Source organism: Magnolia sinica, chromosome 1, assembly GCF_029962835.1.
Source record: "Magnolia sinica isolate HGM2019 chromosome 1, MsV1, whole genome shotgun sequence".
Classification (NCBI taxonomy): Eukaryota; Viridiplantae; Streptophyta; class Magnoliopsida; order Magnoliales; family Magnoliaceae; genus Magnolia; species Magnolia sinica.
In genome coordinates this window covers 107,292,322-107,319,285 of record NC_080573.1, presented here as the reverse complement: position 1 = coordinate 107,319,285, position 26,964 = coordinate 107,292,322, and the positions used below count along the sequence as shown (strand labels likewise).

General features: G+C 39.5%; 1 protein-coding gene across 1 annotated transcript; it reads left to right on the top strand.

Annotated features, from left to right (window-relative positions):
- Window positions 1-4,855: 4,855 nt before the first annotated feature.
- LOC131253340 (aspartic proteinase 36-like) lies at window positions 4,856-20,089 on the top strand. Its single transcript, XM_058254312.1, has 10 exons — window positions 4,856-5,379; window positions 5,772-5,901; window positions 7,104-7,360; window positions 7,454-7,681; window positions 9,967-10,129; window positions 10,287-10,360; window positions 10,500-10,596; window positions 10,756-10,822; window positions 19,557-19,628; window positions 19,714-20,089. The coding sequence occupies exons 1-10, from the start codon at window positions 5,135-5,137 to the stop codon at window positions 19,890-19,892; spliced, it is 1,512 nt and encodes a 503-aa protein (XP_058110295.1). The 5' UTR covers window positions 4,856-5,134; the 3' UTR covers window positions 19,893-20,089.
- Window positions 20,090-26,964: the final 6,875 nt, after the last annotated feature.

Sequence of the window (26,964 nt, the reverse complement as noted above, 5' to 3'; positions counted from 1 at the left end):
AACAATTGAAAAAAAGAAAGAAAAAAGGATGCCACATCGTTTTGGATTGTACTTAGGGCCCGTTTGGCCGGGTGGATTGAAAGGGATTGAATTGTATTAGGGTGGATGGCATGGATTTCTAGGTAATGAAGGTGTTGTCGGTGGATTATCTTGAGAAACATAGGATTGCTATATCCCTAAATCCAGTCTGTTTGGCACGCCCTCTCAATCCTGAGATTAAACCTTCCCATCCCTTTCAATCCCTCAAACCAAACACGTCTTAGGCAAATTTGATTGGACTAAGGTGGATTGGATGGGATTTAAAGGTAAAATGGGTGTTACCAGTGGATTATCTTAAGACCCATAGGATTGGGATCACATAACTGACTCTATTTGGCATGCCTGGCCAATCCCAGGATTTAACTTTCAATCCCTTTCAATACTATCCAATCCCTTCCAATCCGACCTGCAAAACAGGCCCTTAGTAGTAATACAGGCCAATCATAGTGCATTAAGATAGAAAATATATATTTATGACAAGCAAATGACCAAAATTTTACATTTGCCGACATTAAAGTAGAAGTTAAAATTTACCTTACTACATATTTACCATTGTTATTTTCAAGAGCCATCAAGGTGTTTCCCCTCCATCTTAGTGGGACCCACCTTATTAAGAGAGCTGGATGGCATGTAAAGAATTACAAGTGAGATACGAAGGTTTTGTTGGTGAGTGTTCCTTTTACATTGGGTCCCATGCTTTATATCACTGGAGTTTTGTCTATGACTTTTTAGCTCACATTTTAACGTGAGCTAAGTGAGCTAATGATGGATGGAGCGGATGTAGCACAAAATTCATGGTATGTTTGGGCGGTATGTTTGGGCAGAGATTATTATTACTCTGGCATTTATGACATTTGCCAATTGGTAGAAGTAGCCTGATTATTTAGGTAGAAGGTTGAGATTATCATTATGTGGATCCATTATACCTAGAAATTATAATTTGAAAGTTTAATTAATCACTCATATATCATGTATGTCATTTTTAAATAAACTTTTATTGCTTAAGCTAGTTTGGAAAGCCAAATTAAATGGTATTAAATTATTCATTCGTGAAAAGAACAATATATTATATAAAACTTATAATCGGTGGTTCATGAAATTATAATTAATGAAATGAATTTTACAGTTGATGTTGGTCAGATATATGCAAATGCAACTTAATTTTCATGCATAAAAGGTGTATATAAATAAATAGTGTGAATAAAACATAAACATTAATGTGAACCTATGGATGTAGTGGATTTTGAAATCCCTAGAAATCTTGTGGTAATTCTCTGTAAGAGTGGACGGAAAATCACCCGTCAACCAAATGCAATTCCCACCCAATGTTCCCAACAACCCTAATAAGTATAATCCACGTGGAATGAGTGATTCTTTGAATTCTTGGTAGGCTCGAATCTTCGAAGCACGTTCCTCTCCTGTAACGTTTCCAAATCTTGCCTTGCAAGTAGGTTTGTGAAACGCTGAGAAACAACCGTAAAACTAGCCGTGGAATGTTCAGACCTGACTCAGTGGACTGAGGGCGTACAGACAACATGGCACGTGCACGAGACATTTAAAGCCATTGAGAAAGTAGGCCCCATCTCAACGATTAAGTGGGCCAGAAACGTTCATTGAGGCCTGATAATATATCCATTGATCGTTCACTGTTTTATACGTTGAGGCCCACCTGGAGGGCGTGAATTTTGTGGACGTGGATTGCATGTGGGGTCCACCATGATGTATGTGTTTTATCAACTCCATCTATACGATTTTTCAACTCATTTTACGGCATAAAACAAAAAATGAGGCAGATCCAAAGATCAAGTGAACCACACCACAGGAAATAGAGCGGATTGAATGCCAACGGTTGAAAACTTCTTAAGCCCCACCATGATGTATTTGTTTTATCCACACGGTCCATCCATTTTAGATAAAAATTATTTTAAAGTATGAGTAAAGAAAAAAAAAAAAAAGCAAATTCAAATCTCAGTGAGCCTACTATAGTGTTTATTTGCTATCCTATCATCAAGTCACCTCCAATTGTTAGGGTTGGCATCTAATCACCATTGTTTCTTAGGGTGTTATTCACTTGAGAATTAAGTCTAATTGACTGTGGGCTTTTGTCTTAAAATGATCAGTTAGAAGGACAGATTTCTTGTTAAAGCGTTTTGCATGAAGTTTTTGTGCAAGGATACTAAGGTAGATCTACCGTGATGTTTGTGAGAAATCCACTCTATCCATCTATTTTGTAAGCTTGGGAAATCCACTCTATCCATCTATTTTGTAAGCTCGGGAGCTTATCTCAAGCTATGAGACTAAAAATGATGTATATGCCATGCTTAAGTGGGCCACACAAGAGAAAAGAGTGGGCATTTAGTGAGCATGATTAAAGCATTTTTATGACCATCAAAGTTTTGTATCAGGCCAATTTTTTGTATTTTCATTTAGAAATGACCTTATAAACTGTCTAGATAGCATATAAATATCTCTAGTGTAAACCACTTGGGTTTTGTTTCCTCTCCATTTTTTTCTGTATTACTTAAAATGGGCTACCAAAATGGATGAACATAATAAATTTCTCATATATATTTGCAGCTTGTGCTGGAGATAATATACGTGCACAAATAATATATGGAAGCGGATTGCCTGGTGTACCACACACCAGCTATATAGCCACTTTATTTATATTAGCAAATTATATGAGTTATAAAACTAGTGGATCAATATGAAATTTGTTTTTCCCCTTCATTTAGGCCTACGTGACCTTATGAATAAAATGTATGTAAAATAAATGTTATGGTGCGCCCTAAAGCTTTTTTAACGGTGAAAATTATTATTGCTGCTGCTAATGATAGTGTGGTTCACATGATCTTTGGATATGGTTCATTTTTTGGATAATATTTTAAAATGATTTTTAAAAATAGATGAATGATTCAGATATAATAAATACGTTACTGTGTAGCAATGTTACTTTGATCTCCTTTGAACCGTTCGTACAACTCGGAGCTCGAGGACCGTCAGTGCTCGTCGTCGCACGATACGTACCTACAGCAGCTTTATCACTGGTCTGTGGTACACCAGCCAATCCGCTTCCATAAAACACATACGTCGTGGTGGGGCCCACAAAGCGTTTTCAACGGCATACCGTACCAACGTTTGTGCTGGGTGCTGCGCTACGCAATCCGTCTCCATCCAAGATACAGTGTACTATATGGACGGTTCTGATTTACGCATCAGCCCGACACTTGTGCTACGGAGAAATGTTCTTCCATGACCCCATGATACGTTCTCGGCCGTATCATTTTACACTAGCTGCACTGCGTTACGTGGAGCTCCCACAACAGGCCAACGGAGTGGGTCCCACCAGCGAGTTCATGGTCCTCTCATGGAAGATGGATTGTATGATTGTTTTGCGTTGCACGGAGAGATTGTACATACCATCCGCTATTTTGTTTTTACATCTGGGGTCCATGGATCACTGATCTGAAACGTTGGTACGATGGGATTCACCTTGGATGGCCCATGTACCAAAAACACCCCAGATTTGAAAATCAAGGAAGTAGAACGCTGGGCCTCTTATTCGTTGAATGAGAACGGTTGCTGTTTTATCTTTCTCATCTGTTCATTCCAGTTCTTCGGTCTCAGATACTTTTACTTCATGGCCCACTACAAGTGGGGCCCATAGTTTCAACCGTTTGGATCAGTGAGAAATGGGCCCCACTTGTAGAAACTCACTCACCCAATGCGCGTGATGCATTCTCACAACCTCATTTTGTCAAGCAGGGCCCATTACTTGGTAATCCACACCGTTTATCTGATAGATCTGACCCTTTATAAACTAGTCCCAGTACCTATATATTAATAGATCCATGTCATCAACCTTTGGCCGCGCCACTTTTACTTAACCATCAATCTGTGGGCTATTGACCCTGCCACTGGCCCATCTCTAGTAGTCGGTGCTCTGTGGGCCCCATCATAATGTATGTGTTTCATCCATTCCGTCCACCTATTCTTCCATATCATTTTATGGTATGAACCAAAAAATGAGGTCGATCCAAATCTCAAGTGGACCGCAAGTGTTGATTGAACGTCCACCATTAAAAACTTATTGGGGCCACAAAATTTTTGGATCAAGATGATATATATTATTTCCCTTCATCCATTCCTGTATGACCTAATCAACAGGTTAGATGTCAAATAACCATTACAGTGGCCTCTAGGAGGTTTTTAATGGTGGACATTCAATCACTACTGTTTTCCTATGGTGTGGTCCACCTGAAATTTAGATCTATCTAAATTTTGGATTAAATCAGTAAAATCATCTTTCGAAATGGATGGACGGAGTAGATAAAACAAATACATCATAGTGGGGTCCACATAGCACCGACCACTAGCCACCTCGCTGGTTTCAGCGTAACTAGCCAAACCGCGTCCAATTCTATTTTTGTAAGTAGGGCCCATTATTTGGTAATCCACACCGTTAATCTGATAAACCTGACACTGACCCTTTCTAAAGTACGCTCCAGATTGGTTTCGGAGGATCTAAACCGTCGAACTTTGACCACGTCATTTTTACTTAGTGGATCACAAAAATTAAGCTTTAATACAGAATAGGTGATATTTTGTAAAACAATCCATCAACGGTGATTTCGACAACATCAAACGGCCTGAAATCACTGAAGCATATGGCCCACCAACACAATACACAGAAATACGAAACCAGGCGTGCAGAGCACGCAGCAACCGTATCGTAGACCCTTGAAGCTAAGTAGCACTTAGAAAAACAAGAGTTGAAAAAACAAAAAAAAAAAAAAAACTCGTGCTCGTCGCGAGCATATACTTTAAAAAGCTATCGCATTTTATAAAAACACGTCATCCAATTTCAAAATCTTCCATTTTCCTCTCTCTGTTCTCTTCTCGCTGAGATTTTATCGTGTGTTGGTGTTGCAGATAAACACGACCCTCGATTCGCGTGTCTGAATTCTCGTTTTTGTCTTTTCCTTTTCTTCTCCTTCTCTGGGATTGTATTTCAGAGAGGGGGGAGGGAGAGAGAGAGAGAGAGAGAGGGAGGGAGGGAGGGAGGGAGGGAGGGAGAGAGAGAGAGAGAGGAAAAATGCCGGCGTTTCTCCACGCCGGATTCCCGATCTTGGCGGTGGTCTTGCTGTTGCTGTCGTCGACGGTGGTCTACTGTGCATTTCCGGCGAGCCTGACGCTGGAGCGGGCGTTTCCGGCTAGCCGGAGCGTGGAATTGGAGGCGCTGAAGGCCCGAGATCGGAGTCGGCACGGACGGCTCTTGCAAAGCGCTGCTGGAGTTGTTGATTTTCCCGTCGAAGGTTCCTCCGATCCCTTCACCGTTGGGTATTCGATTTTAATTCTCCTCTCTCTTTCTCGCTCTTCGGTTTGATTTTTGGTTTTTTTTTTCTTTCATTGGTATTCATTTCTAGGTATTTGGTTCTTTGCTTGGCTTTCTTTCTTTATTTAAAGGATTTTGGTATTTTAAAAAATTTTTCCTTTTCCTATCTGTTCGCCAATTCAGTTCGAAACCTTTTGGGTTTTGTTTGAATTTCTCTACTTTTCTTTCAAAATAAAAAGGAAAAGAAAAGAAGAAGAAGAAAAGAAGATCTTTGTTCTTGGGTTTTATGTGGTGTTTAGATTTTCGGCTTTGGATTTTTTTTTTTTTTTTTTTTGTTTCTATTTTGATATTGTCTTTTTCTCTTTCTTCTCCTTCTGGTTTGTTGGTTCGGTTCTAGGCTTTATTTTACGCGAGTGAAATTGGGTTCCCCTCCAAAGGAATTCTATGTGCAGATTGACACGGGAAGCGACATCTTGTGGGTGACCTGCAATGGCTGTGATGGTTGCCCCAAATCCAGCGGACTTGGTGTATGATCCCCTTGCCTCTCTTCCATCATCTTTTCTTCTTTTCACTGTTCTCAATTCCATTGGTCATGTTTGGATGCACATACGAACCGAATTGCAAACGTTCAAAACAACAGAAATTAATGATGTTTCCACAATATTCATAACGAGGAAGCAGCCCTCAAATTGCAGTTGCATTGATAAAAATCCCAACTTGTAAGCAATGTGATTGCAGTACAAACAATCAGTTTGTATGTTGCAACCCATTTCTCTTATCCCCTAACAATTTTGGTTTCCATATTTGCACTTGAAAATGCCATATATTTTGCCATCTTCAATCCCATTGGCCACGTTTAGACGCACAGACAAACAGAATTGCAAACATTCGAAATGACAGAAATTAATGATGTTTCTCCAATACTTGTAATGAGGAAGTAGCCCTCAAATTGCAGTTGCATTTATTTCAATTCGAACTTGAAAGTAATGTGATTGCAGTACTAATACAGCCAGTTTGTATTCTGCAACCCATTTCTCTTATGCCTTAAGAATTCGGTTTCCAATTTTGCCCTTGAAAATCGATATTTTCAATAGTAAAATGCTTTTGAAAAAGGGTTGTAGGTTTAAGTTCACTCGGAAGTAATAGGTTCTCATTCCACTTTATTTGAGCAATAATTGAAATGTGCTTTGTTATTGAATACTAATGGGCGGTTTGGATGTCGGGAATACCCCTTTTTGGCAATCCATTTACATAAAGCAATTTGGGTGGGATCACCCATAATGATTGCTTTCCCAAAGAACTTGGATTATCCAAATTCAACATGCATTTGGGGCCCACCTACATAGTGTAGAACTTTGGCAGCTATGTTTTAGGGCTATGGAGTTGTAATATTATGGCCCACGTGACAAATGGTGTGGATTACACGCACGCATGCCATATTGGCATGTGGGCAGTGAAGGCCAAAGACCCCTATCAGACACGTACTCGCCTGAAAAAGGAAAAGGCACAAATCAGGCTTTTTTAAGTTTATTCCATATTCTGGGCAAGCAACCATTATGAATGATGTAACTGTTTTGTGTAAATAGGATTGTAATAAATGAATCTCAATTTAGTTCCTACTTTATTTAGCAATTTGGTTGTGCATCGACACGGTCCTGTTGGGTTTGTACTTTATACCACATTTGCAAAGCTGAAATTCTTTCCACTGTTGCTGTTTGTTCATTAATAGATCACTCTCGAGTCTTTCAACCCGGATGGATCGTCAACAGCTTCGGTGGTTTCTTGTTCGGATGAGATATGCTCTTCTGCAATTCAAACTACGGAAGCCGGCTGCGCTTCACAGTCTCCGAGTTCCCAGTGCAATTATTCATTCCAGTATGGTGATGGCAGCGGAACGGCAGGGTATTATGTGTCCGACACATTGTTCTTCGACACGGTCGTCGGGGATGACGTGACTGCCAATTCTTCGACTTCTATTGTTTTCGGGTGCGCTTTTGTTGCTTCATTGAGTTTAAGTTTCTGTTAGCATTGCAGTTTTGTTCTGTCAGATTTAAAGGATTCGGGCTACTTTTGAAACAGGTGTAGCGTCTCTCAGACAGGGGACTTGACAAAGCCTGACAGGGCAATTGATGGCATATTCGGATTTGGGCAACACGACCTTTCTGTGATCTCACAGCTATCTTCGCGAGGGATAGCCCCGAAAGTCTTCTCTCATTGCTTGAAAGGCTCAGACAATGGAGGCGGCATATTGGTTCTTGGCGAGATTGTGGAACCGGGTATCGTTTATACTCCACTTGTCCAGTCACAGTAAGTTACCTTTTTTGTCATGATGAATCTTTAAATATTATAGGTTTGTGATGATGGATTGTTTTGGGGCTTTGATGTTTATTCCAACACCATTTTCTTAATGCTTCTATCTTGAGAAGTTCAAAACATGTTGGCTTTTAATCTTTCTACTTTCTGCATTTTTGTTTCTATTTCTTAGGAGACAGAAATGGGAATGACTGCCATGGTTGATTGTGTTTTTGTTATGTGCATAGGTAGTTGTTTTTAAGGCTCAATGTACTTTTGCGGACAAATATTTCTTTCGTAGGCCAGATAAAATGAGTTTAATGCCGAAAACATTAGTATCTCATCTAGGTTCTAAAGATTCATAACTGGACAGCTATATTGATGCTTTAAGGGCGAGTTTATATATGTAGAAGCAGTTTTTTATTTGAAAATCTTTTGAGGAAAACGTCTTTGGGTTCATCAGCCTCGCCGAATCTAAGATGTTTGGTACTTTTCTGCATGAAACCAACTATTGTATTGTGCTCATGTGTTAAAACAGGTTTGAACAGGATGGCCTGAATTTTGGTGCACCTACATTCTATGTTATCTTGAGCATGCACATGATACTTGATAGTTGACCTATCATTTGGGAAAACTACTGAAGGTACATCAGTTTTCAAATATGGAAGCATCCACATATTCTAGGGTTATATATGAAGGTCTGGTAGGTTGGTTGTTGAGGGATGCTGGGGCAATCATTTTGGTTTATTGGAGCCACTTCTGCAAGATGTACAACGCTTGACATGGATAAAGTAGCCAGCAGGGTGCACAAACTTAAATTCCCATAGTACTTGGGTACACGTATCAGGTACAAGATGGTGCTCTGGTACTCTGTGCTGGACTCGCTTGACCCCTAGATCTTAGCAGAGGGGGATGCAACTAGATGTTTTATTGTTTTTATTTATTAAAATATTTAAACACACTTTTATTAAATCCAAAATAACTGGTGGAGACAGTGTAGTGTGTGTGAGTGAACCAGGGTTCAAACCCTGGCAGTGCTCCTTAAAAAAAAAAAAAAAAATCCTAAATAACTTACATTAATTTATTGATTTAAAATCATAAATATTTGGGCATTGGAGAGCCATGGTACTGCTTGGGTCCCACACTCATGCTCATGTCGTGTCATAGTGAGCACCAGAACCTGGAGGGATTTGAAAGATGTTGGTGTCACAGTTATTTTTTGCCCTCGTTACTTACACATATAATCATGAAAATGATGGCTAAGGTTCTGAGGATACTTCTCAAGAAAAGACCTAGATATGAAATCCAGCTGCTCTCTCTCTCCCTCCATTCCACTACCTATCTTACCTTATTTTGAGGGTTAGAGAGGGATAATTTTGTAAAGTAATTTGAAGAAAATTCTGTGGCAGGTGATTTTCTAGGTCTGGTTTGATTGGACACATGAGCAGCATGCATTGCCCTGAGTCATGCATGCTGTTGTCTAACTTAAGGTACTTCCATACTGAGTTGAATAAAAAGGAAGCTTCCCTTACTTTCTCAACAGCTTGTGGATCGTGGGCCACACATCAAACAAGGTAGACCTTTGAGTTAAGTTTGCGGGTTCCTCCTGTCAAGAATGATGAAGAATACACTCACCTTTATACCTGATGGGCACTGTCTGATCGTAGACACTGATGAGGTCGTGCTTAAGCATAAGCTCCGAAAGATTTGTCATTCCGACAGGGCTGAGGTAACCTGAAAGATGGAAGTTAATTCTCATAATGATATAAAGTTGGTTTCGTGTGATGGATTAATGCCATGGAGACATGTGGATACTGGGGAAAATATAGATAACTTATTCATTCCTTGTGAGATTTTGTGGCACTTCATCCATGAGGAGGCAATGTGGATCTTGGGGAAATATGCATCACTTAAGCATACCTTATGAGATTTGCGCTACTTATGCATGAAGAAGCAATTGCAACTGTTCACTCTTTGGTTAAAGATGGAGACTAACAATTGTATATTTATAACCTTCTTGTAACTTGCCTTGAAGGAGCTTTCATGTATTTTTTAAACCTTTTTCACTACAATCTTCCTATGATAATTGTGGTTCTCATTTATTAAAACAATAATAGTTGCTGCTTCTGTTAATGCAATGTACGAGATGGGGTATATAAATGGCAGTCATCCTCTACATCGAAGATCTGCTGCGAATTACTGCAGTTCTATTTATTGAAAACAAGAAATATGATAATGTTGAAGTATTGAAATGCTAATTTTGCAGCAAGATGCGATTGATCCTATCTCCAATCTTTCAGGCCTCATTATAATTTGAATCTGCAGAGCATTGCTGTCAATGGGCAAACATTGTCCATTGATCCAGCAGTGTTTGCAACATCAAGCAATCGGGGAACCATAATTGATTCTGGCACAACTTTGGCATACCTCGCAGAAGAAGCCTATGATCCATTTGTGAATGCAGTGAGTTATACTGCCTCACCTCTATCAGTAGTTTGATGAAGTGCAATTACTTCTGCAACCATGTCGCATGAAAGATATTCTGTGAATCCATTTAATCTTTTATCGCTTCCTTCTGATGTTTGGTTTTCTCATCAAATTCTTATGTTCTTATCTTCAGATAACTGCTGCTGTGTCACAATCTGTGCATTCCTTTCTTTCTAAAGGAAATCAATGTTTTTTGATCTCCAACAGGTTAAATATTTTTCTTTTTCTTTTTGTTTTTAACTATGATTAAGTCATTATTTTATTTCATGTGCATCTTGTTAAAAAGGAATGCCATCCGTGAGTTGGTGTTTATCTAACCTTTGTGATGCACGCTGTTTGTATCCAGTGTCGATGAGATATTTCCTTCTGTGACGCTAAACTTCCAGGGTGGTGCAGCTTTGGTTCTAAGACCTGAAGACTACCTTCTGCAGCAGGGTTCTGTTGTGAGTTTTCCAAACTGCTTTTCTTTAGCCTTCCCACTAGGATCCTGAGTTTCAAAGACTGACTGCATTCTATTTTGGCTGGGCCGTCCACTAAATATTTAATTTGCTATTTATAAGCCTTGGCATAAATCCTAAGTTCTTTGTGTTTTTCTTCTGCAGAATAATGCGATATTGTGGTGTATAGGCTGGCAGAAAGTTCAGGGTCAAGGAATCACAATCTTAGGAGGTTTGTATGCTGGAATTGGCTTTTTTAACAAGTTATCTGCATTAAATGCGATGGTTTCATGCACAAAAAATATTAAGGAAACAGTATGCACACATATATTAACAAGATTCCATATTGCAATCAGTCTTCTGCTAGGCATATTCTTTTTATTCTCCTCTTCTGTGATTAAAATATTTATGGAAGGTTTAGTCATTTTTTTAAGGTTTGATTTTTTTAGCACAAAACTCACACAGGCGCAATGTATAGAATGTTACATAGGTTGTTTACAATTGAATGTACTAAGTCTGTTACATAGGTTCATTAGAATCAATGAGGAACATGGATGGGAGGAAATGGTCCTGAAATTTGCACATGTGCCTCCCCCCATCAGTGCTACATGGAGTTGCCTAAGGACCAAAAGGCTACATGGAGTTGCCTGAGGACCAAATCCTTTTAGTCCTTAATGGCAACACGTCTTAATGGAGTTGCAATAAATCTTAATAGCAAAGCTAATGACTAGGATTCCAAGCTAATGGCTAGGTTGCAGCAACATCAATGGTGATTGGAGAAGTGAAGAAATTCCTGATCACTTTGTTACACCCTACCAATAACAATCTGTTGATTTGCTGAACTTAGCAAAGGATGTGGCTACACATGAAGCAAACACATATAGAGAGAAATGTGGCATGTTGGCTGTCCAAGATGCCATTTTTGTTGCTAATGAGATCTTTGACAAGCTGCCCTTTTGGAGTTTCTCCCACCAGAGCCACATACTCAGCCATAACTTCAATAAACAAGCTAAAAGTGCCATGGCAAAAACAAAACAGCCAAGGAAAAAATTACCAAAGGGCCAGATGACACAGCATCTCTAAACCTAGGGAAAGAAAGAAAAGAAAAAAGAAAAAGAAAACCAACCCAAACAACCTCCACACACACACACACAATGTGCAAGTGCAAGGTGCATGCGTTCACATACATACCAAACTGTTGCTATCTACAGCAGCAGTGAGCCCAGAGTACATGTTTACCAAACAGCGCTGCCTTCACTCTGTAGGGATGCTAACAATAACAATCAAACAACAGTACACAATACTTCTAGTTTCAGTGTTTTGCACTCAAGCTGAACTATAATAAACTATTCTTACCTCAATTAATGCATAAATGAAATTTACCTATCTAGAATTCTTTAGTGATTACATTACTAGCTTAAGCTTTTCTTTGCTTCCTACAGGTGGAGACCCCAGCAGTTTTGGAATACCTTTTATCAAAAAAAGAAAAAAAGAAAAAAAAAAAGAAGTGATTATCTATTTCACTTTCTTTTTCTGCTTTGATGGACCAAAAAGTTGAAGCTATGAAATCATCATTTAAAAACGTGTTGAGTGGACCCTGAATGTTTTAGTACATCAGCTAGCTATTCTATGCTTCTAGCAAACCAAAACTGCAAGGGTCTTGGCTTACTTTTTGTCCAAGTGGCTATCTATTTCACAGTTTTTTTTTTCCCCTATCATGGACAAAAATGTTGGAGGCTATGTGAATCATGGTTTAAAAATGTGTCGAGTCGACTTGATAGAAGGTTCTTGCAACTAGGGCGCCAATAGCTGTGCTTCCGCCTCCTCCTTTGTCTCTCTTTTTTACTTCTTTTTTTTTTTTCCTAGCGTGAGTCATGGAAGAGGCCTCCTTCCTCAACTGCCAACATGGAATATCTCCTGTTATATCCAGGCCATAATTTGGTGACCCCAAAAACCAGGTCATCCATCAATCAGGTGGTTTGTAACTGTACACTGGATATGGATAGTTGGTCATCTTTTCATGACTGCCCATTTTTCTCATACATGTAGCCCCACCAACTAGTGGATCAACCTGATTTTAGCACCAAGGAATGCTCTCAATTTTAAATAGTTTTACACATTTTTTTAAACATTTAAAATGTCTCTGCATCATCATTAATTATCCAATTTTGACTTTTGAACAAGTCTTCAAGTGAACTTTAGATGTTGGACCTTTGAGTTGAGTTGATTTTCTGGTTCTCAAACTGTGAGAATAGCACTTTGATTTTGAAGATACAAACTTACGTTCTATTGTTATACAAGCCTTAAGTCACTGCATCTGGACTATATGTTTGCATAGTTAACCATGGTTGTGTTCGACTTGTTAATTGACCAATATCATCTTGTGTTTAGGTCCTTAAATACATTGGATTTTTTATTAATTTTTTTATTTTTATTTTTATGGACACTAGGTATCTTATCAGAGAGTGGGATCATTTGGCACCTTGCCCAATCCTGATATACTGAAATCAAAGTACTGGAATCTTGAGGAGGCATAGTCCTTAGCTTCTATTCGCATTATTATGCAATACCTTGAATCTTAACGGGCAGAAGCCTCTTGGGTGAACTGTGTACAAATCTATAGCTACTGCCATTATTTGTTCTATGTTTGTTGTAGTGTTTTTGTGTCATGTAGGTAAGAGTCCAACAGGTTGCTTGACAATTAGTCAAAGGTGTTCAAGGACTAGCCCGAACCTAGTTTTTAACAAGGTCAAAACAAACCTAGAGCCAAGGTTCTAATGAATTTGAGAAGCTATGGAAGCTGAAAGGTACGGAGTCAGTTATTACAGTTGTAGGTCAAGCCTGGTCAAGGACCCGTTGAAGCTATTCAAAGGTCGAATGCTGAGTTAGATTAATACGACTCATGGGAAACACAAGACAAAGGCATGCATGGGAGACTTTTGGTCCACAGACAATTCATCTTTTGAGATATTTATTAGGGATTGATGTTGAGATGCCTGGATAGAAGTTCATCTCTGAAAGCATGCTTGAGCAGGTAATCAGGAAATCCTATCTACTGAGCTATGGGGGATAACAACCTCTTCAAACATATTAAGGAGACTCTCTAGCTGAACCCAGACTGTACATCTGTACCAAAGGATGGTGGTTAAGTTGATTCACTAACCAATTGACCAGGCATTGCCTATGAAGTTATTCAGTTCATACATGCTCCATGTGTCCCTGACTAGGAAGCTTCCTACACTACAGATTCTTGAGAAATTTCAAGTCTCCTTTGAGTCAAGGGATGTGCTTGATAGAGATGCAACTCAGCGGGTTGGGTCGGTGACGCAGGGATGAACGTGATGAGGTCGATCACTGTCTTCCTCAAGGACAATTACTCCGAATCCACGGAGCTTCTCTGGACTCCTCACAGAGACTTCTTAAATCCACGAGGAAAGAAAGCAAGAAAATAGAAATAAATTCTAATAAATTTGAAATTTGATTGATTGATTGATTGAAATAAATGAGTTCACAACCCTTTGAATAGGGATACCAAGCAATAAGAGAGAAATCAGAAACAAACTATAACTAAAACTCCCTAAAATTCGTAACTTACTATAAATAGTAAATTTAGTTTTATAGTAAGTGTCCTATGTGGCTTAAACACGTTATTCTCCTAATTATTCTAAGCACTTTTCATGTTGGACGCAACTCCTAAAGCCCAACGGATGAAGAGTTATAATCGAAACTTACTATTTATAGTAAAAACGGAACTAAACATGGAATTTGGCTGTCGATATGATAGAATCTCGCAAATTCGGCGTGGGCAACTCGGCTATCTGGCATAGCCGGGTTGGTTGGCTAAAGTAGCTCGTCCTACCCCAAAATCATATATGTTACATCGAGTAACTCATTCCGGTTTGCGAGATATGCCTGTTTTAAGGTTCTAACGGTCTTGATGACTTCTGCTTCTGATTGGGCCTTCTCTGGTCCATCTTGGACATGAAAGTGTCCGCGACCCACTCTATATCAGTCCCCTCCACTTCAAAAGAACCCGTCCTCGAGTTCTCGTGCTGCTTCGGTTCATGATACTCGGTCTGGTGCGCTGTAACGATACCCAGATCAAAAGTTATGATCAATTTACGGTCCACCTTCTTTTGGTCCAACCATGCTAGGAATGTATCTGTGACACGTTCTACATCAGACCGTTGTGCTTGGAAAAAACTCGTCCTCGAGTTACTCAAGGAACTTGGTTCATGATTCTGAGATAACTTTTGATGCCGATGTTTATTAGCCATTTTCTTGTACTTGACATTAGGCTCTTGAGTTGACACAATACACGTACTCATGCTCTCCTTGACTTGGCTAGTATGAATCAGTTCCTTCACTTCTGCCTTCAAGATCTCATATTCCTTCTGATAATGTGGGCAAGTAGGCAAACTTATCCCTGTAACAAGATCAATGTGGTTTTGTATATCTCGTATGAGAGGCAATTTATTAGGGAATTCATCGAGCACAATCGCTTTGAACTCTTGCAAACACTAGTTTTAAATCCCTTGGGACGTTCACAGGCTCCATATATTTTTTCTTTTCAACTAATGCATATATATCTTTTGTTTTCTCAGATTGTTTAACAAAGGCCTATTCAGTTGTGAGAGACTGTTCCTCAACTTTAAAAGTCTTGGGTTGGTTTTCTGTTCCAATAGTGAGAAGGCCAATCTTTCTACCATCTTTAGTAAATTTAAATACGTTATCCTAACCTTTATGTGTAGTAATAACATCAATATTATTTTGTCATAGTCGACCAAGTAACATATGACAAACTTCCATGTCAACTACGTCATAAAGTACTTGATCCTTAAAATTTTTATCAATTGAAAATGAGACAGTACATTGTTCAGTTACCTTTGTTTTGTTGACCTCTTTGATTCATCCAATTGTATACGGAGATGGATGCTTTTCTGTTTTCAGCTGCAGCTTTTCCACCATTATTTTTGACACGAGATTCTCACTGCTCCTGACATCGATGATCACATTGCAGACTTTTTGGCTTACAGTGCACCTTGTTCGAAGGATGTTGTCTTGCTGTAATTCTATTTCTTCCTTTGGCATGTATAATGGCTTCCTCACGATCAAAGTGGTGACCTACGATCTACCATCATCTGATGGTGCTTTGAAGAAATCGAGGTTGTGTCGTACAATGACAACGGGCGGTTGAGCATCACTATGAGGTCGAGGTGGATTTGGTGTATCCGCAATACGGTTGAGAGTTGCTTGCAACCCTTGCATGGTCAACTGACTCTCCCGGTGGAAAGTTTCCATTCTTTTTTAAAGATAACGAATCCTTGGATCACCGTCCACAGAATTTTTGTTCATACCTTTGTTGTTTGCCATCGGCTCGAGGGGAGTCCTCGCTTTGATACCAATTGACGCTAGGGGTGCACACGGGTCGGTTTGGTCCGGTTCTGGGGTGAAACCGGAACCGAACCGCTCCTAAGGGTTCTACAATTTTTGGAACCGGAACCGGACCGCTAGCACCCTAGAACCGGAATCGGAACCAGACCGTGAAAATGGAATGGAATCGGAACCGAACCAGAACCGACACATGGGACGAACTAGTGCATCAGCAGCAGGCAAAATTATTGAATTCAAACCGTGAAGGAGGGTAGCCCTACTGAGGATAGTACCCCTGCTGCGGGTATCCCTGCACAAGGTACCTCGGCAGTGGATACGCGTCCTTTGGATGCCCTGCCGGAGGATTTCCTATCCATCAAAATTCAAAACCCCACTGTCAGATCCAACTAAACAAAACCCTAGAAATTTCCTGCAATCTTACAAAGACCATCCAAGAGAAACTCTGACAGGAGGCTGTTGCTGGTTGTAATAACTCATCTTTGTTAGGGGCTTTTTGGGAAGAAGTAGAAGAAAGGGTTTTTCAAGACTGGCTGGAGTGGAATGAAAGAAATGGGTTTTCTTTTCTTTTCTTTTCTTTTCTTTATAGAGAGAGAGAAAAACGTGAAGGAGACGGGCGGTGGAGGTAAGCTTCGCGGAACACTATCGAATAGACTCGCGCACGTGTTTTTTCTTTATCGTGCATTGTGGCCACGTGTCTCACGCGATGGTTGTTGACGTTGGATACAACTGTGTATGAGCAGATTAGGTGTGCCCGGCCTCACCAACACAGTGCGTCACTGACGTGGGGCCCACCTTGATCTATGTGTGGTATATTCAAGCTGTCCATCCATTTTTCAATATTATTTAGTGCATAACACCAAAATTGAAGAAGATCCAAATTCATACTGGCCACCACAGGAAAAAAAAATGATAACTGACCATTAAGAATTTGTTGTGGTCCACGAAATTTTTGGATCAAGATGATTTATTTTTTTCCATCAACCACTTATTTTTGAACTTACCAACCAAGGGAGGGCGGCGAGAGAGAGCAGAGGGCAGGGGTAGGGCGCTCAATAAGGGCAGGGGTATAGCAACTTAGGGTTTTTTTCCTTTTAAAAAAAATAAAAAACTAAACTTGGATCAACGGTTCAGATCCACGATTCCTGTCACGGTTTGGATCAACGGTTCGGTTCGGTTCTACAGGACCCTAAACCAGAACCGATCCGTAATCAACGGTTCAGAAAATTTGGGAACCGGAACCGGACCGTTAGCACCCTAGAACCAAACCAAACTGAACCGATCAAACGGTTCCGGTCCGGTTCCACAGTTCCAACGGTTAGATGTGCACCCCTAATTGACGCAGGGATGAACGTGATGAGGTCGATCACTGTCTCAAGAATAATTACTCCGAATCCACGGAGCTTCTTTGGACTCCTCACAGAGACTTCTCGAATCCATGAGGAAAGAAAGCAAGAAAATAGAAATAAATTCTAATAAATTCAAAATTTGATTGATTGATTGAAATGAATGAGTTCACAACCCTTTAAATAGGGATACCAAGCAATAAGAAAGAAATCAGAAACAAACTATAACTAAAACTCCCTAAAATTCGTAACTTACTGTAAATAGTAAATTTACTTTTATAGTAAGTGTCCTATGTGGCTTAACCACGTTATTCTCCTAATTATTCTAAGCACTTTTCATGTTGGACACAACTCCTAAAGCCCAATGGATGAAGAGTTATAATCAAACTAAAACTTACTATTTATAGTAAAAACGGAACTAAACATGGAATTTGGCCGTCGATATGATAGAATCTCACAAATTCGGCATGGGCAACCCGGCATGGCCAGGTTGGTTGGCTAAAGTAGCTCGTCCTACCCCAAAATCATATATGGTACGTCGAATAACTCATTCCGGTTTGCGAGATATGCCTGTTTTAAGGTTTTGGCGGTCTTGATGACTTCTGCTTTTGATCGGGCCTTCTCTGGTCCATCTTGGACATGAAAGTGTCCGCGACCTGCTCTACATCAGTCAGGTTGAGTGTTAGATCGAGCCCAACCCAGCCTCAAGAGGACTTAACCCACAACCCAAACCGAATTCCCACCTGAATTCCAACCCAACCTCAAGAGGACTCAACCTGCAACCCAACCTGAAGTTCTCTATACGTGACCCAACTCGACCCTACCTAATACATGGGATTATTCCCAATCAGATCTAACCTGACCTGAATTTCCTCAACCCAAATTCAAATCAGGTTGGCGTTTCCAACCTGAACCCAACCAGAGGACCTTTACAACCCGACCCAACCCAACCTCACCTGAAGTTGCAGCCGTACTACTAGAGTCTAGAGCAGCCAGTCGTGTGACTGCTTGGCTCTAGTTTCCATATTGAGAAATTAAAGACAGAGAACCCCAACTTGTAACCTCAACCTCAAGTAGCCTCATTCTTCTTGTTTTTCAACTTTTACAAAAAATAATACAGTTCTGCTGCATGCACAGTATTAGTGGGTTCCTTACGATGAGTTTTTTCAATTAAATAAAAATGGAAGTCACCCTAGAAGAATGATCAATTTGGAGTAGCTTAGAAGTTACAGAGCTTTTATGATTGAGATAATGAGATGAAAGGTTGAGAAGAAAATTCTGTTTGCGCTAAAGAAATTCAAAGTCTATTCAGGACTTTTTTGCAAACGTTAGTGTAATGCGCCGGGGCGCTGTTGGTTTACTTCTCTTGGAAACTCAGCTCCACGACTGCTACACAGCTATATTATCTTGCTCAACTAGAGACTTCAGTACTTGGGATGCTGGGCTAGTTGAATAGGGCTGTCAATGGGCCAAGGTGGGCCAGGCAGAATCAGAAATTTGAATGGGCTTAGACTGACCTGTTCAATTTCCTGTCCCAAATAGACCCAAGCCTGGCAGGTTGACACCTGACAGCCTTTGTTGTTGTCAGTGTGTTTATTTATAAATACTTTCACGGCTTAATTGAAATGGTTGTTTTCATAACATTTCATATGTAATCAGTCATGGAAATTCTTTATGCATGACTGGAAAAAGATGAAGGGAACTCAAGATGAATAAATTGGGACATAGTCATGGAAATACTTTTGGGCACATGCACACATAAAGACACAATTACTCTTTCATATCTAAGCCATAGTAGAAAGTATGGCTGATCTCTGGTTTGTAGATAATATACGCCTGTTGTTGTATGAATTATAGTTCTAAAACTTGGTGATTTGACTCCAAAATTGGCTGAGTTTACTTGACTCGACTCGGTGTATCTTGATGGGTCATTTGAGAAGTCAACCGTGGTCTCTTTATAAAAGAAAAATGCAGACAGCACGCCGTATATCATGGTTCTGTTTTTGTTTGGATATTCCATATATCAGTTTTTAACTATTTTAAAAATTTGCCACCTTTTTAGATACTTCAAAATTTAATTGTTAAAATATCAAGTCCGGTCAAGTCTTTTAGTTGATCCGATCCAGCTAGTCATTGAGTCAAGTTCTCGAGCTTTTAAACTATGGTATGAATCATATGTACATATTCATTGAACTTGAATTAATGGTACTGATTGCTTCTTTTGCACAGACCTTGTTCTAAAAGATAAGATCTTTGTTTATGATCTGGCTGGTCAGCGCATAGGGTGGGCCAACTATGATTGTAAGTCCAGCAATCTCATCCAAATCAAGAACTTCTTTTACCAAGCACGTCTAGCCATTAAACTTCATATCTTATTTTGTTTCAGGCTCATTAGCTGTGAACGTCTCATCTACATCATCTGGAAAGAACGAGTTTGTCAACACCGGTCAGCTCAGTGTTAGCAGTGCAGCCCTGCATGCGGATTTCTATTACAAGACGATACTGGCTATTATCATTGCAGGTTTCCTTTCTCTTAACTTCGTGTTCAAATTCGCTCGGTTGTAGTGCTGTTTGTTATGCGTCCTCCCATTCTTTATTTGACTTGATGAGAAAATACTGTCATGCTGATTTATTTATGGCCATTGGTAGGGATGGGGCATCTGTAAATTTGTTGTACAAGGACCATTTGTATTACATCATATCATAGTTTCTTCAGGGCGTTTCCCCCCCTTTAAAAAAAATATTTTGGTTTGGAGGCGGCTTCACAAGTTTATTATTATTATTATTTGTTCTGGGTTTATGGGGGCGAAGGTTCTGCAATCCAAACCAACGGTCGATCACGTACTACTGTGGATGGACCGTCCCTGGAAGTTTTCGATGGATAAAATAGAACTATTCCATTCATGGTGTATGATGAATCAAACATGGTTAAGAGAATTGCAGCAATGGTCCACATTTAACTGAGAAAAGGATCCAAGGATTGCCAGGTAGGATCTTCCAATCTCAAAGATTCTATCACATGGTCCATTCAACAATTGTGGGTGGGAATCTCAGCATGCATTTCCGAAATGGGCTTTCTGAAAATTCAAATTCTTGAATGGATTATGTAATCCTGCCTGCTGTCTTGTGATGGTGGGAGATAATGTGCGCAACAGTTCTCGGTGCTCCCTGGCAGCATTTATGCCATGCTCGTTCCTTTTTGGTTCAGTGATTCTTCATTGATATCATAGCCATTTGAAGATGCTGTTGAGCCTCACAGCTCTGCGGTCAAGATCTATGTAAAAAGGCCTGGACCTAATAGAGTTCAGTTGGATTTTTACAGAGGTCTATTTAGGACTAGTCTGGGAGCATGGAATTGATGTCTTGGACTTGTAATCCTGCAGTTCTGTTTGTTGGAATGGATATTCAAAATTCTGGATTTCAGACATTGTGTTTGGACCTTGAATTTTAACTTTTAGATTTCTAGAATTATTTTGGGTATATTTACAAGATAATGAATGTGGTGAATTAAATACTCTTAAATATTTTAAACATGACATACATGCAGCATAAGATAATTATTATATTGAGCATATTGTAAGACAACTTTGGCGAAAAAACAAGGCAATTCTAGGTTGTTTGAGGCCTATAAGTAGGTCCATTAATTATATATTGAAATTAAATATTATATTTTTTGTTGGGTGGTTGTTAATTTATTTTTTTCTATGGGTGGCTCAAATTATAATTGCATAGGTTTAATTTGATAGTATATCTCATTATCATGGTGTAAATGCAAATAAAAACATTTAATGGTATGAATGACTGGGAATACATTAAGAAAAGAGGAGATGGTAATTATGGCAGTTGGAGATTGATCTCAAAATCATGAATTTTGCAAGGTAGTGGTTCCCTTTTTGAATTGAAATTTAGGATTTGTAGGGGTGATAGAAGATCCCACTTTTACAAATTCTGGATTTCAACTCCCAACTATACACAAAATGAAGGATTTTCAGAGGGGAGGGGTGATAGAAGAATTTCACTCACTTCGCGGTCAAGTTCACTCACTTCGTGGTGAATTTCACTCACTTTGCGGTCAATTTATCTCATTTCGTGGTTAATTTCAATAACTTCGCGGTCAAGTTCACTCACTTCGTAGTGAATTTCAAAGCAGTCAACTTCACTCACTTCGTGATCAATTTCACATGGGAAGCAGCTTATTTCAGTCAGCTCACGAAAAAAACTATACCATCTATATCGTTGGTGTAGGTACATGTCGTGCGAAGACAAGTGCTGACGTTCCTCGAGCTCCGAGTTGTACAAACGATTGTATAAACTATACCATCTATATAGTTGGTGTAGGTACATGTCGTGTGAAGACGAGTGCTGACGTTCCTCGAGCTCCGAGTTGTACAAACGGTTGTACAAACAGTTCAAAGGAGATCAAAGTTACGTGGCCCCACAATGATGTATTTATTATATCCGCAAAGCTTTATCCATTTTTCTAAATCATCTTAGAGTAGTATCCAAAAAAATTAATCATATACAACGATTAACTGGACCATACCACATGGCATTGGAGATAATGATTTTCACCATTAAAAAATTTGTAGGGCCCACCATAACGTTTATTTTCCATGGAATTTGTTCATAAGGCCACGGAACTGGAAACGGATTGGCTGCTCCCCCTACCACTAGCACTGTGGCTGGTGGTGGGTGTTTGGTGGGCCCCACCATGATGTATGTGTTTCATCCATGCTCTTCATCCATTTTTACACATAATTTTAGGGCTTGATCCAAAAAATGAGAGGGAAACAAATCTCAGGTGGAACACACCACAGGAAAAAAAATAATGATTGGATATCCACCATTAAAATCCTCTGAAGGCCCATTGTATTGTTTATTTGACATCCCATCTGTTGATTAGGTCATATAGACCTAGATGAAGGTAAAAAACAAAGATCAGCTTGATTTAAAACTTTTATGGCTCTTAAAAAGTTTTTAATGATTGATGTTCAATCAATACTGTTTCCTGTAATGTGGCCTACTTGATATTGGGATATACCTCATTTTTGGTATAATACAATAAAATGATCTAGAAAAATATATAGACAGCATGGATGGAACGTATACATCATAGTGGAGTCTACATAGCACCAACCACCAGCCTCTGGCTGGTGGCGGGGGCGTAGCCAATCCGTTTCCACATAACATGCTGACGTCAGTGGACCCACATATGAGAGCCACCGAACTTGCTGACGTCAATACTAGCTGGTGTGCTGTACACCAGCCAATCCGCTCTCGCCCACCACTGCCCGGACTGTCCGGTGCCGCCGCCGCCGGACGTGGAGAGGATGGAAATTATAAAGTAGGGGCATTTTGGTCTGGTAAAAAAGTGCCCGTATAGATGAGTAGGAATTTGGTAAAATAAGTTTGGAGTGGCAGATAATGGACGGTGGCTTAAAAGAGCGGCGTAGAGTAGGAAAAAACTCCCCCATTTAATCCATTTTTCCGGACTATGTTAGTTATGAGCCTAAAATTGAGGTACGTCTAAATCTCATATGCACTGCACCATGGAAAAGAGTGGTGATTGAACACTCACAGTTAAAAACTTCTCTAGGGCCACAAAAGTTTTGGATTATGCTGATATTTATGTTTTCTTTTCATTCAGGTGTGCGTGGCCTAATCAACAGTTTAGATGACAAATGAGCATTACAGTGAGCCTTAGGAAGTTTTTAATAGTGGCAATTTGATCACCAATGTTTTCTTGTGATGTGGTTCACTCAAGATTTGAATCTTCCTCATTTTCGGGATCATCCTTTATAATGATTTGAAAAAATAGATGAACAGTTTCAATAAAACACATACACACACAAACACACGTGTATATGGGGCATGTTCAGCAACGCATCAGCGAATGTGCACACCTTTACACACGTGTCATGGGCATCTAATCCAAACAGTCTATGTGATGCGGCATCTCATGAACCCTAAAAGGACAAATTTAATGCTGATTTTAAAACTCTGGTGAGCCAAAACAAAGATGCAAATCAAGGAATGAAACTGTTTTATTTTCCCATGGCTTACGAAAGTTTTGGACCAAAGTAAAAGTTAGGCCCTGAGGTTTCATGGGGTGCTACATCACACATCATTACGATGAGTTCTCGAAAAGTTCACATGAGTTCCCTAGGAACTGGTCTCTCTCTCTCTCTCTCTCTCTCTATATATATATATATATATATATATATATATATATATATATGGGAAAAGGTACTATGCGCTCGAGCTCATGATAACATCCCATGAGGTCGAGCTATGTGGGCCCCACCGTGATGTGTGTCAACCATCAACACCGTGCATTTGATGGGTCCCCTTTAAATTATGGGATATCCCAAAAATTAGCCGTAGATGAAACTCAGGTGGGCCATACCAGCTAAAATCATGTGAAGACATGCCAAAAACATATAAAAGCACTTGGTGGGGCCCACTTGAGTTTTAAATGCTGCTGAAACTTGGTCTGAACCCTCATCCAAGTAGGACACACATAATGGATGGGCTGGATTTGCAAACCCCATCTCGGTGGGCCCAAAAAATGATTATGAATGTTTTAATGGTGCACGGCCCCTCTCAACTTCTGTATGTGGTGTGGCCCACACAAGTCACGGATTGACTAGAATTTTGAGACCTAGGCCCAAGATGGAATGGTGCATCTAACTGATGGGGTAGATTTTCGACACGCATCACGGTGGGGCCCACACAGCTCGACCTCATGGGATGTTATCATGAGCTCGAGCGCATGGTACCTTTTCCATATATATATATATATATATATATATATATATATATATATATATATATATATATATATATATGGGAAATGGTACTATACGGTCGGGCACATGCAAGGCCATTGTGAGGTTGAGTGGTGTCTCCTCGTCAGCCGTAGGATAACATATTTGAAAATGTACGGGAAAGATATTTGTGCTGTAACATAAGGCAGGAAGCGGAAAACTAGGAAATCGGATATAAGCAATTGAAATTTGTTAATTAAATACCCCACTCCTAGTAGGTGTTACCTTATCACGTGGGGGCTCACTTTTATGAATTTTTTATATATCCATGCCGATCATCCACTTTTTAAGCTCACTTTAGAAAGTTATACCAAAACTTAAGCACATCCAAATCTCTTATGTACCACACCACAGGAAAAGGTAGCGAATGACTATTAAAATTTTTTTAGGTCACGAAAATATGAGATCAATCTGATATTTGTATTTTCCCTTCATCCAGGTCTGGTTGACCTTTATCAATAGGTGGATGGTAAATAAACATTATGGATATGCTTTCGGTGGGTCTTGGTAAACTTTTAATGGTAGGTGTTCAATCACCACTTTTCCTGTGGTGTATTCCACCTGACATTTGGATCTATTTAAAATTTGGTACAACATTCTAAAATAGACTGGAAAAAAGATAGACAGTGTGGATATACAACATATAATCAAGGTGAACCCCCGTGTTAAGGGTAACATGTGTAATATGGTAACACGGTGCCCTATGGCTCATGCGGGATTGCGTGGTGTGCACAAGACCTTAGTGGTGCTTGGATGTTACCAAGTTTTGTGGACCCACTATGATGCATGTGTTATATTCATACCATTCATCCATTTCACAAGATCATTTTAGTGCATTAAGTGAAAAAATTGAGGCAGGTCGAAATCTAAGTGAACCAACACCAAAGAAAGGGTCAGGGACAATGATGCCCACCTTGAAGCCTCAAATTATGTTTATTTACCATCTAACTTGTTCCTAAGGTCACAAAGACTTGGATGAAAGGACAAAACAAATATGAACTTGGTCCAAAACTTCTGCGGCTCCCAAGAAGTCTTTAATATTAAGCGTTCAATCCCCTGCTTTCTATGTTGTGGTTCGCTTGAGCCCCATATCCCTTTCATTATTGGGCTTATGTCCTAAAATGATCTCACAAAATGAATGTACCGTGTGGATATAACACTTATCATAGTGACGCACACATAACTTACATTAGGCAATTCTTTATGCCCACATCTTATTGTCCATTGCCAGTGGTAAGTCAAGTAGTCCATCGTGAAAATCCACTCCGTCCAACCTTTTTGTCAGGTCATGTTAAGCCATGGGCCTAAACATAATCAGATCTAAAACTCAAGTGGAATGTGTGACAAGAAAAAGTAGGTAGGGAAATGCTTACCGTAGAAACTATTCTAGTGTCCACCGAGATGCTTATGTGCCATCCATACCATTCACATGTTCACTCCTAATGGGATGAACTGAAAACTCAAAAATATCAACCTCTTCCAAAGCTTCTGTAGCCCCGCGAAATGTTGAGCAGTGGAGGTTCAACCCTCACTTATTCTGTCATGCGGTCATTTGATTTCCATTAATTAGACAACTAATAATGCTCGGTCGGTGTTATTTTTGAATATGATAAATTAAAAATGAGACCCATTATTTGGTTGGTCTGGATAAATGTAAATCAGTGTAACATATGCAAAGAGGAAGACTGAACATTGAAAGTCTACACGGTGGGGAACTAACAATGAAAGTCTACAGGAGTTTACTGTACATGTGCAAACTGCAACCTCATTGGAGTTCTTCAAGTGGGACCCACGTATTATTTATGTAAAATCCACCCCAACTATCAGGTGAATCACCTCGACTTAAGTCTCTCACCTAAAAATCAACTTCATCTGTGATTCAGATAGATTACACGGTTGGAAAGTGTATATGACCATGCTTACCCTCTAAATTGTTTCTATGCCAGCAGCCCACCTGAATCATAGATGGACATGAGTTTTGGAACCAGGCATAAGATTTATGTGGAATCTAATGGTTGGAGTAAATTTCATATAATTATTACGGTGGGCCCGTAAAAATCAAGCATGGATGTTTATGCCAACATTTTTCTGTTTGTGTGACCCATTTGAATCAAAACACATCCTGATCATTTGGAAAAGGGCCTAACATGGGATTATGCATATAATGGTCAGATTAGATCTCACACACAAAACTTCAAGAAAATATAATAAAAAATTATATATCCCGTAATTTATGTAGCTTCTTCTTGGAAGCAGATTGTTACCAAGTTCTGTTAATCCACTATTGTATTATATTATTGAGTTTTCAATGCTAGGCGATCAATTCTCAGTGCTTTCTATTGTTGAGCTTTGGATCTGCTTCATTTTTTGGGCTCGTAGCCTAGGAACTTAGATGCTAACAAATGTAAAGAGGATGATAGAGTCATACACGACTCTTTTCAATTGGTTACAGCCGATTTTGCTAGTTTAGCAACTTGATTACACTGCAAGCATTTACACGGTATATTTTCAAATATGTTATCTGACAGCTGACGAGGAGACACGACTCAACCTCACAATAGCCTTGCATACACTCGACCGTATGGTACCATTTCCCTATACACACGCGCCCCCCTCTACACGAGAGGTAAAAACACGAAAAATAAAATACATGCTATTGAAATCTTTCTAAGTCAACCTTGTTGTTCATATGCTATCTAAATCCTTTATAAGATTATTTCCAATGGGATGAGCTGAAAACATAACTTAGCCAAGTGCAAAACTTCTGTGGCCGTATGAACGTTTCAACAATAATATTTCAATCTCTACTG

Bases quoted from the DNA above. Each gene is read 5' to 3' on its own strand.
- LOC131253340 (XM_058254312.1), top strand. From the start codon at position 5,135: ATGCCGGCGTTTCTCCACGCCGGATTCCCGATCTTGGCGGTGGTCTTG. The intron at 5,380-5,771 runs GTATTCGATTTT...GTTCGGTTCTAG, and splicing joins TCCGATCCCTTCACCGTTGG to GCTTTATTTTACGCGAGTGA. The intron at 5,902-7,103 runs GTATGATCCCCT...GTTCATTAATAG, and splicing joins CCAAATCCAGCGGACTTGGT to ATCACTCTCGAGTCTTTCAA.